The sequence below is a fragment of the Temnothorax curvispinosus genome, unplaced genomic scaffold, assembly GCF_003070985.1.
Source record: "Temnothorax curvispinosus isolate PA1 unplaced genomic scaffold, ASM307098v1 QBEX01014620.1, whole genome shotgun sequence".
NCBI lineage: Eukaryota > Metazoa > Arthropoda > Insecta > Hymenoptera > Formicidae > Temnothorax > Temnothorax curvispinosus.
In genome coordinates, this window is record NW_020224400.1 from 1 (window position 1) to 16,109 (window position 16,109).

The 16,109-nt window shown below is 31.8% G+C and overlaps 2 protein-coding genes across 3 annotated transcripts; both read left to right on the forward strand.

Moving 5' to 3' along the window:
• The first annotated feature begins 2,262 nt into the window (after positions 1 to 2,262).
• On the forward strand, positions 2,263 to 6,211 carry LOC112464851 (cytochrome P450 4C1-like). The gene is made up of 9 exons (XM_025032097.1): positions 2,263 to 2,459; positions 2,663 to 2,756; positions 3,158 to 3,260; positions 3,435 to 3,540; positions 3,723 to 3,829; positions 3,916 to 3,984; positions 4,602 to 4,770; positions 5,162 to 5,341; positions 5,412 to 6,211. Exons 1-9 carry the CDS (start codon positions 2,372 to 2,374, stop codon positions 5,588 to 5,590), a joined length of 1,095 nt encoding a protein of 364 aa, XP_024887865.1. The 5' UTR covers positions 2,263 to 2,371; the 3' UTR covers positions 5,591 to 6,211.
• Positions 6,212 to 6,280: 69 nt separating this feature from the next.
• Positions 6,281 to 15,920, forward strand: LOC112464852. Of its 2 annotated transcripts, none has more exons than XM_025032099.1 (2): positions 6,281 to 6,725; positions 15,487 to 15,920. In XM_025032099.1, exons 1-2 carry the CDS (start codon positions 6,502 to 6,504, stop codon positions 15,689 to 15,691), a joined length of 429 nt encoding a protein of 142 aa, XP_024887867.1. In that variant the 5' UTR covers positions 6,281 to 6,501; the 3' UTR covers positions 15,692 to 15,920. The 2 variants fall into 2 exon arrangements, 1 of the variants encoding a protein (XP_024887867.1); XR_003041958.1 differs by lacking the exon at positions 6,281 to 6,725 and adding an exon at positions 12,258 to 12,292.
• Positions 15,921 to 16,109: the final 189 nt, after the last annotated feature.

Genomic DNA, 16,109 nt, shown 5'->3' on the forward strand with positions numbered 1-16,109 from the left:
CTCAAATCACGCGATGTTTCACGCTTCAGATATTTCGTTGTCACGCGTCGAACACGCTATATGTTATACGGATAGAAGCACGGATAGCTTTATACTATTCGTCTTCTGGAAAGTTCACGAAGGAACTGAGCTCTCGAGAAAAGGCCTTTCGATCGTATTAATTTATGCGCGCCACAAGATGGAATCGTGAAAATCTCACGATATTCTCAGTAACCAATATCCGAGGATTAGGCTTTGTAAAGCCTGAATATAATGTCAACCCAAGAACGGTTTTACCAAATAAAATGATAAGGTTACCTTGCAATTAGCCACAATTAGGCTTGTTCTAGAATGAAATAACTGGAATTCTCTCATCAGAAGTATACTTATCAAGTACAAAGACGACGCAAGGGATCCTCGTCCTTCCAAAAGTATATCTCGTGATTAATGGCCGCCCTCATCTTCAGTATCGGAATTCCCTCGTTTCCTCTTCAGCAGTCAGAAAGTCCAGAGACAAGGTTTCGTCTTTCCCAAATAATGATGTAGCTGTATATAACAGCTCTGCTTCCTCAGAAGCCGAAATATTACGGATTTTACGATTATAGAAAGTAGCGTATCTACGCAATATCAAAGCGATAACTAACATGCTCACTCGTTGAGCGTCCGAAAAGAAGTGACGACGAGAACGTCGTTGTTTGCGCGGTAAAATCAGGGAACGCCTGCGCGTCAGCGTTGCGCACGAATATAGAAAAAAACACGACGCATGCGTTAAATTGGACGGATGCCTCGCAGCGCGACAACAACAGAAACGCTGCCCGATAGATAGCGCGCTTACGGGAGGTCGGTAACAAATAAATCTATCTATAGATTTCTCTCTGCTCATGGCTCTGTTTTACCCCAGGTAGCTCTGCTCGTCCTTACTTTCAATTCGAATAAATGCTAGATTCTGAACAATATGTGTTTACATATGACAGCTCTAATACTTTTAGGAATAAGCCAGCCAACTTGGCCTGGTGACGTCACGACTGAAAATCTCATTTACGCTTTATTAAATTTTGCTTTGGCTTCTTATTGTTTTAAGTTTCAATTTTGACAGCAGAATAAATTTATGTAATTAAATGTAAATAGCATATATTCCATTACGCAAAAAAATTCAATTTAAAAATATTTACTTTATTTCTTTTAATCGATTATCTCGCCTTCGGCTCGTGCGTCAACTCCGCACCCGTGAATTTTCATTTTCCAGCACTTGTTGCACAAATAACTATTAAATCTATAGTATATTTACACAGTTAAAATATAAGTCTACATTTACAATATGTCTTTGATTTGGTTACGCAAGTCTGCGAGCTACGGATTTAATGATTCGTGAACGCCGAAAAAGCTCCGTTCCGCGAGCCACGCCCATGGTTCGTACAAAAAGGAGAGACTTGACGCGAGCCACGAAAGTCTCTCGGTAATCGCTGCAAAAGACAAGCTATCGTTTCGGTTCAGTATAGCAATACTGTTATATTCAGTAATCGCTCCGGATAATAATAATCGAGTGCGGGGTCGCGCGCAAAAGGTCCGGGATTTTATACGAGCGCGTCACACGAACACCGGATTCCCGGCTATACGAGCCAAAAAATTTGTCGAGTCAATCAGCCGCCGACCTACCGAATATTTAATTTGAACTCAGCTGATTTTGGAATCGACAGCCGATCAACTGTTTTCGCTGAAGTCTCTCGCTTTGTCCCGGGTGTTTACTTCGCATACATCAGAAACCCCGAGACAAAAGGAGAGAGCCAGCCTACGTAGAAAAAGAAAGACAGTTTTTTCGTCGCTCGAAGATTCTCAGAATAAAACGCCGGTTATTTCCGAAATAAATTTAAGTTTAGCTTGATATAATATTACGTACAATTCACGTAATCAAGGCAATTCCCGCGGAGATTACGAGATGAATTTACGCGGGGTTTAAGGAGCTCGGTTTGGAACATAATTAGATTTACATATGTTCACAATATCGTATAACAATTATGAAAAAAATTATTGTATTATTAAATATAAAAAAATAAATTATTAAATAATATAATCATGTTAAATATAAATATTATAAAAAAAATAACAATTAAGCGTATTACAAAAAATTTCTTTCTCGTTTTATTACACGATGTGTTGTCGCAAAAGTTTAAACGCATATCACAAAAAGAATACATTTGTAATATTTAATGGTTATTAAAAATCAATTAATTTTAATTTATGTTTTACTGCACATAGTTATCACACAATTATGTAATATGTTATTTATGTTTCAGGCGCCAAGTGGCATTCACGACGAAAGATATTGACCCCTACATTTCATTTTAATATATTACAGCATTTTGTCCAGATTTTGATTGAGGAAGGTGAAAACATGACCAAATCTTTAAAAAATGCAGAAGGCACAGTTGTGAAAGATTTAGTACCATTTTTAAGTGAATATACGTTGAATGCAATATGTGGTATGTTATGTTCATAACTGTACATTTTTACTGTAAGTTTTATTCTTATTAATAAGTTAAATTAGATCAAAATCAAATTTTTTTAATTTTAAATATTAATATCACAACATAGATACTGATTCGTACATAATTTTTACAGCCACAGATACTTTTGAAATATATATGATAATATTATCATGATACTTTTACAAATGCTTTTGCAGAAACTGCCATGGGCACTTCTTTACGAGGCCTTGGTGATTTCCAGCAACAGTATCGAGAAGCGGTTCATAAAATGGGCGAACTTCTTACTTACAGGTATAATAATAATTCATTTGTTATTAGATGTAATAAATAACTGTATATCCATATTCTGTCTTAATTAAAATATGAATTCGTATATTGTATAATTATATAAAGAGGTACACTTTCGTTAATTAGAAATTTATACATTACATATCTGTTAAATTGTCTATTTAAACACAAATAGAAATAAATTTAAGAATAAATCGTTAAAAGAAGGTATAATATTTTAACTATATAAAATTTTGCATATCTCTGTAGCATAATTTTATTAATGTTTAAATGTATTCTTTTTTTATATAGTTACTGAAATAGAACTAATTGCAAGAGTGTATTTAAAAAATTAAAGAAATGTGTGTTTCCCAAGTATTATCATTTTCTTAAAGTAACATGCCTAACATTTATTAATTATTTAGAGTAATGAGACAATGGCTGCGCAGCGATTGGATATTCTCGTTGACGTCCAAAGGTAGAGAGCAAAAGAAGTTGCTGAAGATATTACATGGATTTACTAAACGAGTACGCAAAAATGCTACTTAATAGTATATTCATACAGTAGTATCTATTTAAAATTATTACAGCACAAACAAAATTACAACATGATTATTACGTAGAAAAATTAAAATTTGTAAATGTTAACAACACATTACTAATGTATTTATAAAAAAAACCATTAATGTTGTATTTACATAGATAATTGCTGAAAGAAAACTTTATCATGATCGTACTAATGGGCAATACTTAAAAAGCTTTGATAATGACACGTCGGCAAAGAGAGATGATGGAGAACCGGTAGGAAGTACGTAATGTAATCGGGAGTTATTCTTTAAATCTAGTTGGTTCAATATTATAAATTATATTTTAGAACTCATGAATATTATACTTATAGTTTAAATTCTTAACGTAGTCAAGTTAATAAAAACGTCACAGAAGAATTTGGCTGTTAATTTGATATAAACATGTTTATATATTTCGATTTAGTACGAAGAAAACGACTTGCAATGTTGGACCTTTTAATAGCGGCATCTCGTGATGGCTTTATGACTGATTTAGATATTCGAGAAGAAGTTGATACTTTTATGTTGGAGGTACATAATTTCTTTTTAACCATTTTTATTCATTATTATTTGATTCATCGGTTTATGATAGATTGATGTATACAATTATATTATAGGGTTATGACACTACAGCGGCGGGTCTGTGCTTCATTTTGGCACTATTAGCTGAACATAACGACATTCAGGTATACATCGTCCAGTATGAGCCGCCATTCTTAGGCAAATAAATTAATTGTTAACAGAAGTTATTTATTAACCCTCCGTCTGTATACGTAAGTCTATGTCGTCCGAGCCAAAATGATATCTGCTCATACATATATAACTTGCAAATCTACCAAAAGATATTAAATAAACGATGTTTATCAAAATGATTATAAAATTGTTAACTACAATGTTTCATGATTTTTTTCAGATTTTTAAAAATACTTTATGTTAGAGAAAAATCGCGTCGAACGTGATAGACCCACTCCGACTGTGCAAAAAAATGTATACAGACGGAGGATTAAATATGAATCAATATCAACCTCTTAAATGTTTTTAAAAGTGTGTATGTGTACACAATTTGCTTTCTTGCATTAAAAGATACAGAAAAAATGCGCGCGCGCGCATGCGTATACGCACACGTAAGCGTACGCACATATTTCAAATATTCTTTTATATCTGAATTGTAATTTATGTACACATATTTCAAACACGGATTAATCAAAACATTTGTAAAATAAATATTCTCGAAATATATTTGTTTCTACGTAAAAATAGCATAATAACAAAAGACGCCTTTTAATTAACAATAATCATACAGGATCGTGTCAGGAACGAAGTCGATACAGCCTTGCGAGAGAATGAACAGAAGTATACTATAAAATTATTGCAAGACCTACCATATTTGGAAAGATGTATAAAGGAAGCATTGCGCTTATATCCTAGCGTGTATATGCTATCACGAATTACTGCGGAAGACGTAAAATTACGTATGCATTTAACCAACTTTTTCTTGTATAAATTTTTTAATATATTACGCAACATGTCAACAAATGTATGAAGTAAATACGCATAAAAGGCAATATTTCCATATATTTCAGAAATTTAAAAATTTGTATATTTTTATTAAAGTTTATTTCTATAATATTTCAAAATTTTAAATACGTACGAAGCTCCATCTAATATAATATTTAAAAAAAAATAATGTTAAGCAAGTAATGCTTAATACAATTTAAATAATAATTGTATTATATTTTTTATCATGCAAACTATAAGCAACTATTCCTATGTTGTATTAGATGTATATTCAATTTTAAAATTTGAATACAGCTTAAATTTTATTATTTCTAAATCTTAATTATTGTACGATATGCTTTTTAGAGTCATATTTGGTACCTGCTGGAACATTCTTGCATCTTAACATTTACGGAGTCCACAGAGATCCTAACTTTTGGTCAAATCCAGAAGTATTTGATCCTAACAGATTTTTGCCTGAAAAAATCCGAAATCGTCACCCTTATTCGTATTTACCATTCAGTGCTGGACCACGTAACTGCATCGGTAAGCTGTATTTTTTATATCTTGATATAATACCATGTTATATTAACATAGGATATGTACCAAATTATAGGTCAACGGTTTGCTATGTTGGAAATGAAAGCGATGATAGCTCCTCTGATACACAATTTCTACTTGGAGCCCATTGATTATTTAAAGAATCTTCGGATACAGGTTGATTTGGTACTTTCCTCTGCTCAACCACTTCGTGTAAAATTTATCCCTGTCTGTAAAACAAATGCAAGCCTTTGAAGCACGAATGAAATATCGATTTAATGAAAATCATAAAACGCAAAAGAAAGGTTTTATTTTTTTACAAAATGATTGTCAACGTCGTAATAATAGCACTATGTTCACGTGTTATTATTGGTCACAAAATTAAAATATAAATAGAATGTATTAAATATATAAAATATATGTATTTATAGTGGTCAGCCGCGATGACTTTGTAACATATACAACCATAAGATTTAAATTAAAATAGCGCTTAGAATAATCAATGATTCAAAAGATTATTAGAACTTTTTGTCACATTTTGATTTAATATTTATTAAAATATTTGTAAATTTTTCAAAAAAAATCTTTATAAAACTAAACTTTCACGGTATCAGATTAATTTGTTTTCTCTAATGATTATTTTTAAATTGTTGAAATAAAGCGATCCAAATAAACGGGAAGAAATGATTAATTTACACAAATAGTAATGCTTACTGCAAAGTTGTTGAACTGGCGTCAGGTGTACTTCCAGGCTTTTTCCTCCATCTGTTCACAGATTAACAGAACTTCTTCTCATTCGCATCACGATGCAAAGTTATACTAACCATAACACAAATCTGTAACTTATGCGAAAATAAAAATAATGTCTAAAATAAATATATAGAGAACAAATTTTTGCATGCAAGTACCATTTTGGACCTCAGGGTCCGTATGATCAGATGCTACATATTCTCTACCCTGTTATACGGTTGCGAAAGCTGGACTCTTGACCCAAATACGGAATAGAAAATAGATGCTTTCGAGATGTATCTGTACCGTCGTATGTTGCGCATATCATGGGTAAATAAAATAACCAATGAGGAAGTCCTTAGCCGTATGCATAAGCAGAAAGAACTCATGTTGACAATCAGGGAGAGAAAGACGAGATATATAGGATAGGACACCTGATGCGAGGAGAAAGATACGAACTCATGCGACTGATCATCCAAGGCAAGGTTCAAGGGAAGAGATCCATCGGCAGGCGCCAAAATTCCTGGCTGAAAGACATCGGAAGATGGTTTGGCTGTACTTCAGTGGACATCTTTCGCATGGCCGTATCTAAGACTATGTTGGCCATTTGGATCGCCAACCTTCGAAAGGAGACGGCGCCGCGGCGTCATAAGAATAAGAAGTACCATTTTACTCGTAATTCCAAGATATTTAATAAAAAAATAATTTCTTAATGATATTGCTCTCTCAATGTATATAAACTTTGATAAGAAAAAATCTAATTTTAATACACGTGTGTAACTTAAATTGTTATAAATTTTAAACATTGAGAAATATTTTATATATATTTATTAATATTGATCATATGTCATAAATACTTTACTAAATATTTTGAAAATCTTCATAAATATAATTTAGAGAAGACCGGGGCTCGTTGGCACAAGAGGCAAGTTGGCAGTGCGTTCCGTTTATGCATTTATAGCAAAAGAAATAATGGAAAAGTCATCACAAAATATCTCTTTTATGATATAGGTACTTTTTCCAAAGTTTTAATAAATCAAACAAGTGTTACAATAGAAAAAGAGAAAACTCTAATTCAAGAGGTGGCAAGTAAATTTTCGAACGTTTCAAAATATCGTATTAACCTCTTCAGCTTGAGAAGTAAATCAAAGTGACGTATTATTAGTTAAAAAAAAAATTTCTGTTACTATACGACATGTCATTTTGAGGAACAACAGTAATTTATTGTAAGAAAATGACTGAAATCATAAGGATGGGGTATGTTGACTCATATCAATTAAGGCATGCTTAGCTTAATTTGTTGTTGCCGCGCGCGTGAGACCTGTGTAAGCATGTGATTTGCTATCTATCCAGGTAGCAAACACAAGTCATTTTGACGTCAAATACCAGTCATGTTTGTACAAATGACGTCAAATGATCAAAAAGCGACTATGTCTTTAAAAATGACATTATACTGACATTATTCCATAACGTCATTAAAATGTCTATTTTTAGTCATTTTTGGTCTATGACATCGGCGACTAATAATGGACGTTTATATAAGACGTCATTTCTTAGACCATCTGTCCCATATTTGAACATCTAAAGACGTCATTTTAAAGACGTCTTAAAGTCGTCGAAATAAGGTCTTTTTGTAATATAACTATTTTTACTTCTTAATATTGTATAACAAAGTAATAATAAAATAAAAACCACAAAATTAACTACAATATGTTTGTTTCGCAACTTTATGATTAAAATGGCGAATTTATGGTATAAGAAGATGTAGTTGCGTGTGATTATACAGTTTTATAATAACTATTTCATGCAGTGTTATAGCTATCAAAAAGATTATCATTACAAGATTTTTGAACACTTTAAAAATGTACCTGTTATAGACAAGTACAGTTAATAAGGAAGCGCGCATCAGGGTGAAAAGATCGTCACTGTCCATTAGATCATCAAAGTCAAGCGACTCGGGCGCGGTGGTACTGTACTAGGATGAGTGACCACCTTGAGAGCGGCTATACGCACATGACATGTAACGAAACAGTTAAAAAAGATTTTTTTTTTAGATAAAGAAAAAGAACATTTTTTTTTATAAACGTTTATCAAGTAGACATTTTAACATTCTAATTTCATAAAAAACATTTCTAGAAACCGGTATGTCGTACAATGGACCTATTTTTGCCGTCAATAAGACGTCAGAATATGACGTCAATTGTCTGTGACATTAGATCATCATTTTAACATCATTATGCCGTCAGTTAGTGACGTCAGGAATGGTCAGTAAAGGACCAAAATTTGACGACAAAATAAAATGACTTGTGTTTGCTACCTGGGTACGATGCTGATAGAAGCTAGATATATATTTATATAAATATTTTTATATGGAAGAAAGCTATATCTAAAATAGTTTATAATTGTTTTTCTGCAACAGCATTTTGCTATTCGATCATTATAAAACAACATTAAAAGATACAATCTTTCATATCTGTTACCCGTTTTGTGTTTCTATTACGTCTTTATTAATTTAACATGGACTTATGTCGCATAGCCAACTTACCCTACTATCGGGGCAAGTTAGCTACAATGCAGCATGTTCGTATTTCAATTATACAGGGTGTTCCATAAGTCGAGGTCATTCGCTCGGGAGATGAAAAGGGAATAAAAAACGAGCCTGGCCTCTTGATTTAGATGAGGAAGGACAAATGACACGAGAATTTTTATGTAGAGAGAAATTGTGTACTTCGGTTTAATTCTTGTTTCAAAGTACTTAATCGCAGTTTGATTATCACGTACTCAATATAAAGTAGGGGAGACCGGGGCTAAGCCGACACTATTTTTTCAAAGGCAATTTTTAATATTTAATTAAAATTTTTAGGCAAATTCAATGATATACACTGGGCAACAAAATTATCGCAACAAAAATTTTCGTCAAAAATTTTTCCAACTTCAAATAAGCACAACTCCGCGAAAAATTGTCATATTTGAAAGTTTTTTTTTTATTTTAAAGGGTGAAGTCTGTACTTTAAGGAACCATAGTCAGATTTTGAATTTAGCCTTTCCCCATCCCGCCGTTCTTCCAAAAGTAAGGACGTGTTACGACTCCAAAAAATTGCATACTTTGACACATTCTACGGAGTAGAATAAATTTTTTTCGTAACTATTATAGCAACCATCGTAAAATATAGACTTTTCCCTGCAAATTAAAAAAAAAAAATAAGTCCGTACGATTTTTTTTCGCCAAGTTATGGCTGATCAAAGTTACCTATGCATTTTTGTGCATTCAATCACCGCCAACATTAGCATTACCCGATGGACACTACGGGAAGGTTGCTGGTCGGATTTTGCCCATTGTGTGTGTGCGTGCGTGCGTGCGTCGTGTTAGCAGAGATTTGCACAAACTAATTTTTATTCAAACGAGGCATTGTTACGATTTTGTCTTTTGTTTTCCGAATGAGCAATACAATACAGTGACTGCAATACTGTGAAGTTTTGTAATACTGAAGTAAGTAACTTCACAGTATATTACTTCTCTAAGTAACTTCACAGTATATTTACTTCACAGTAAATTACACTATAACTTAGAATGTTACCAAATTCCGTTGATAATACTGGCACATAAAGACGCATTTACAGTAGCAAAGGCAAGTTTCTACGATAGATTTAAATTGGCAAAAAGCCTAGTGTCAAGTTCGCCCCGCTGTCGGCTTAGCCCCGGTCTCCCCTAATATAATTATTCTTGACGTAGTCAAGCACAGAACAAATGGTTAGAAATCAAAGAAAGAATCCTTCAAGTTATTCACACAAAACAATATAAATGAGTATCATTGCACAGACAATTAACACAATAATTGAAGTAATATATGCATCAATCTATCGTTTAGATCATTAATAATCGTATCGGCCTCATGAACAATCGTTACTGAGGTTCCTTCCATGAAAGAAAGGTTTCTGATTTCAGAAAAGTAAAGTATTTAATGCAATAGTATAAATCGACTGAGTTTACTGATTTATAATAGTATTAGGCTTTCAATCTTTGATTGACACATTAATTCGGTAAAGAGAACGCAATATCCAATATTAATAATTCGCAGAATAATCAAGGTTAGAATACAATAATATATATATTGAGAGATATTATCAAAACGCATGAAAACGGTTAACATATGTTATCGCAAGTAAAGTTATTATAAACGAATCGTGAGTGCTACGCATGTACGCACCGTAATGTTACCAAGTAAAGAATATAAGTAAATATCTATTGGGAGATATTCTCAAAAAGCAAGCAAACGATTAATATATATATTATCGCAGATAATGTATTAGAAACGAGTTTTAAGTGCGAAGCACGTACGCATAAGAACCCAGTCAGAAAAGTAACCTTGATTCAAGGTTAATTCAACGTCGATATGGTTGACAGCTGGTTGAGTCGATAAGAAAGTCGATATTCCTGCAATATCGATCATGTCCAGTGTCGATTCAAGGTTGATTCAACGTCAAAGCGATCAATAGCGCTGTTTTGAGTGCGCACTTATAAAATTCGATCAATTTAGATTTTAATCCTAAAAAATATTACGACATTGTTTATGTAAATTGTACAAAATAATTTTATGGACGTTTAAGAAATGGCGTACCGAGTCGAAATTTTTCTCCTATTTTCGACCTCAATGTTCAATATAACACCTACTTTCGACCAAAATGTTCGACCTAACACCTACTTTGATACTATAAGCAGTCACATCACCCTATTTTGAACCTCTTCAACCTCTGGCTCCTATTTAGAATCTGACAATTCTGTTTGAAAAGAAATCATGCTCCTACTTTAATGTTCCTAACGTTTTCTTAATTTATTTATTGCATTTAGTTTATTTTTATTATTATAGGTTTATTATATTTTTGATTAAATATTATATATGATTTATTAAACGTTTATAATAACGTTTATAATAAATGTTTATAATAACGGTTCTCTCTATTTATTAATTTAATCAAAAATAGTAAAAACAAAATTAAAAGGAATTTTATTAGGTTAATAATAATAGTTTTATTATTGATAACTAAAAAAAATTATTTTATATATGACGTATAAATGATTATTTATATAAAATTGTATTTTTCTATATTATTTTTTCCTTCTTTCTCTCTTTTTTCTTTATTTATTAAAATAATTCAAAATAAAATTAAAAGAATGTGTGTATGTATGAGTACGCATGCGTATATGTGCAACTAAAGGTAGGAAATTTTAAATATATACAAAACTATTATAAAACATCTTTCTTTTTGTTATTACTTCTTATAATTACTTATCTTCATATATTTACATATTACTAAATTTACGATAATTGAATATGGACTGGTATTTATTTATTCAAGCTCTTGCCCAATCAGCAGACAATGTTTTTTAAATGTGTTTTTAATATTCATTTTTTATTAATTATACATTTGTAGAATTCATTGTAAAAATAATATTTATTTAATGTTTATTAAATATTTATTTCACATTGATTATTTATTTGAAGTAATAATTTAGAAAAAATATTTATTAAACGTTTATTTAACGTTTATTTAATATTTGTTTTACATTAGTAAGTTATTTGCAATAAGTTAAAAAAACATTTATTTAACATTTATTCGACATTATTTTAATATTTATTTTACATTAACTATTTATTTGCCATAATGAATTGAAAAAACATTTATTTAACATTTATTCGACAGTAATGTAATATTTATTTTACATTAATTCTTTATTTGCAATAATGATTTAAAGAAACATTTATTTAACATTTATTTAATATTAATTTAATATTTACTTCAGAAATTGCGCTCAAATTCCTTCGCGTTTTGCAAACGCCCGATTGTTTCATTCAGATGTAGATGGCGCGACGCGTGAGTCGCCACTTTCAAAGCGCCCCCACTCCTTCCTCGCTCGGCTCGCTCTCGTTCAGTCAGTTCAATGTCATGGCCGCTCTTGCTGCGTTTCTTCGGACGAGACGAGTACGTTTTCCTTCTTTCGTAACTGATTGAGCTAAGCGGCACATATTCTGGAGACCAACCGAGCGAGATTCGACTTCCCAAGGAGAGCTCACCGCCAGGAAAAGGAGAGCTGCGGCAGCTCGCGCCCGAGAGGGAGAATTGAGGCGAGGAGTCCGGTCCAGCGAGCAGGGCCCTTCCAATATTCTCATTTGGGACGCCATATTGGAAGATCGACATTGTTCGTAGTAGTACAAGGAGCTCTGCAAGGTTAATCTCGTCTTGAGATCTTGGAATTGCTCTTATTCTTGTTACTCTGGTTTATATTTTGGCCCTAGAATTTATCTCGTAGACAAATGCAGAGGCCCCCCTCTCTTTTCTTCTCTTTTCTTTTCTTACTTTGATTTCAATCGGTAATCCAGACTCTTTAATTCCGTATTATTAATATTATTTGTTAAATGGCATTTGTGATATGCGATTAGTTATTTGGTATTAAGGTATTAATTTTAAGTTTTATTAGTATTAAGATATTTCATTTTAAGATACTCACAATCAGTATCAAGACATTTTTCAATTTTAATTTTAATTTTGTTGAAACTAAATTTTAATTTTAATTTTTATTAAGATACAATACATATATTAATTTTAAATGGTTAAAAAAAATTTTTTTTTTCGTTATGATATAATATGAGTTTAATTTAGATAGTATGCAAGAGTACATGAACAAGTAGATAAAAAAGTGTAAACAAATAAATATATGTTCCTTTGTACCTTAGAAACAAACGTGTGCGATCTCTTAGATTTTTTCTGACTCTCCCCCCTATATGCTATTTACCACATTATCATATTAACATGCTCTATGTCATGTATATTATCGGTGACTTGCAGTGGAGTTTTTATTTAAGTTGTGTTTCATATGGTTAATAAAAAAAAGATTTATTATATAAATTTTATAACATTATTAATTGTGATACATGTATGTCTATATGTATCTGATTAATTAAAATTGTGATTAATTAAAATTAAAATTAACAATGTTATAAAATATTTTGCGGCAATATTTTTTTAATATTAAAAATCTTAGATTCTAAATAATAAATCTAGATAAATATTGCATTTAACAGAGCAACGAGATACGACAACATAAGTCAAAGTCACAACCGTATCTCGTTGCTAAATTTACCAAAACCTATACTATATGAATTATTGATGATGTACGTGATATGGAACATGTTTCATTACGATTTAAAAAGTAGTAAAAATTAATACATTGATAATAAAATGTACTACAATAAATGTTTTCTCCAATAGTCCTAATAAAGTATTCTTTTGAATTCAGTAAATATTTTATTAGGTTTAGAAAATTTGTTTCAATTGGATGAATATTTTTTTCATTCGAAAAATATTAACTGAATTAAAAAAATACTTTATAAGGACTACTGGAGAAAACATTAATTAAAATTTAGTACATTTTTCTATCAGTGTAGGATCTAGAGGGTTTTAGGAGGTTTAGGAGGGTTTTACCGATAACTCCTCTTTTAAACCTCAAAATGGGAAACAGTCCGTTTTCTGCCGTTTTCAGGCACAAAGTAGGAGCTAAGTACAATACAATTAGAACCTATCAAAATCCTTTAGAATCCTGAGATGTGAAAAATAAGAGGTCGAAAGAAGGAGTAAAATTTCGACTCGGATTGCGCGATCAATCACATATGTATAAATAATATATATAAATTTTATATTTAGAACCTATCCAGACAAACACTGCATATATAAAAAAATATAAAATATATAATATACTATATTTCAATCGAATTTTTCAACCTTCGACGTTGAAACGACGTTGAAACGATAAGTTGAATAGTCGGTGATATTTTATACGCTTTCGACGTCGAATCGACCAGAATTACGACGTTGATTCGACATTCGGTTTTCGACATTGATTCAACGTCGAATCAACTAATCATTTCTGAATGGGAAAGGAATTAAGTGAATAATCTATAAGTCTCGTGTTTATCATGTAATATCAATCGCACAACAATTAGCAATTTACATCCTTTAATCGTTATTGAAATGGTTACAACCGCGAAAAAAGATTATTGAATATATTTAGACTGAGCTCAGTTTTAGTAATTGACTCGACATTACAAGTGCGCGGCTCTTCTATAATAGATAAAATATCCCTCTTAACTTGCTCTCGAGATTTCTGAAAGTGAGAATGGTCACTATAAAAGTATCGGAGATCCTTCGTGTAACGTTAGACGGGCGTCTAACTTCCTCTCTCAAATAGACCAAAGACGGTTACCTTATAATTGAAGCTCTCCTCAAATATGACATTCAATTAATTATTAAAGATCGCAATGACTAAGCCAAGAACAGATCTCTTGATGTTTCTCAATGGCTGCTTTCCTCGTGTCAGAAAGGCTTTCCAAAACGTTCCACAATGGCTGCTTGACTCAAGCCGGAGAAGCTTTCCAAATCGGTCCACAATGGCTGAATACTGCAACGACCGTCCTTTTATCTCTTTTGAGCTGAGTGTTTGACTAACACTTATTTGCGTTCGATATCACAATAGTTCAGTCAAAATACGATTAGACCTAGACAAAATTGCAACACAAGGTTTTATTACGTCATTGTGTTTAGAAAAATATACTGAACAACATATTCAAATTCCGCCATTTTCTGCTATTCCTAAGTATGTTTTTTATTAACAATTTATAAACAAATTTGTTTTTCTCCACAAATACGATGAATTTTGAAATTTTTGTAGAGATTAAAGTTGTAGAACAGACAAATATCTACAAAAAATGTGCTTATGAATTTTTTGAAATATCTCATATTATTTGAGATATTTGCAACAAGAGCTACTAGGCTACGCGCGGAGCGGAGCGGAGAGTTCTAACGAGCACACGGCAGTCTCTATACCGGTCGCTGCTAGTTCTCTAGGTTCTACAAGGAACTTGAGTTGGTTCTCGATACTAGTATATGTGTCTATGTATACACATATATATATATATATATATATATATATATATATATATATACATATATATACATATATATATATGTATATATTTGGTTTTATACAAAAAAATTTTTTACCGGATTTTGAAGAGGTATTTTCGTGTCATTAACGTTTTAAAGAACATAAAAAATTTCATCAATTACCTGCTATTATACAAATAACATGATGTAATAAATATTGTATTACAAGTATTACAGTCACATTTAACTACTGCTCAACACTTAGCGAGGAGTTTAGGTTTGTTAGAGTTTATTAAATAATACTTATCCGTATGCATGTTAGTGCAGTCCGCAAACTTTAGCTTGCTCTAATTTAATACCTTTGTGAGGATTCTTTCGTTCTGAAAACTACGTTAAGATTAAATTAATTTAAGTTAAATTAAAAGTTAATTTTTTAATAGCATTATTTATATTAAATTCTAATGTTGTAATTTTTTCAACAGCGCAAATAACCGACTAAGAATCTGTCAGAAGGCAATGAAGCGAGCAATGCTGAAAATCAGCCTGAGGGATAAAATCCGAAACGAACTGATAAGGAAAAGAACAGGAGTTGCCGACGTGGTTGAACGAGCAAGTAGACAAAAGTGGCAATGGGCGGGACATGTTGCGAGAAGCAACACCAAATGGACCAAGGTCCTGATGCAATAGAGACCAAGAGAGTCCAAAAGAAGCATTGGCCGGCCACAAACGAGATGGCGAGATGACATCCAACGCTACGCAAGAAAGAGGTGGATGCAGACAGCACAGGAGAGAAAGACATGGAAGGAAATGGAAGAGGCCTTTGTTCAGGAGTGGATGAAAACAGGCTAAAGAAGAAGAAGAAGAATTTTTTAAAATTGTATTACTTTGAATAACAAAAGTTTGCAATGTGTATCATCAAATAAATTTAATTATTAAATAAATTTAATATTTTATTTGTAATAGAATTGTGAATAGAATAGTGTAATAGAATGTAATAAAATTTTTTCTTTTACAATTATGAAAAACTGTTGCGACCCGTGTTTATTGGTGTCGGCTTATGCTCGGGTTGAAGAAGTGCCACGCTTGTATTTCTCGAGTACTTTAT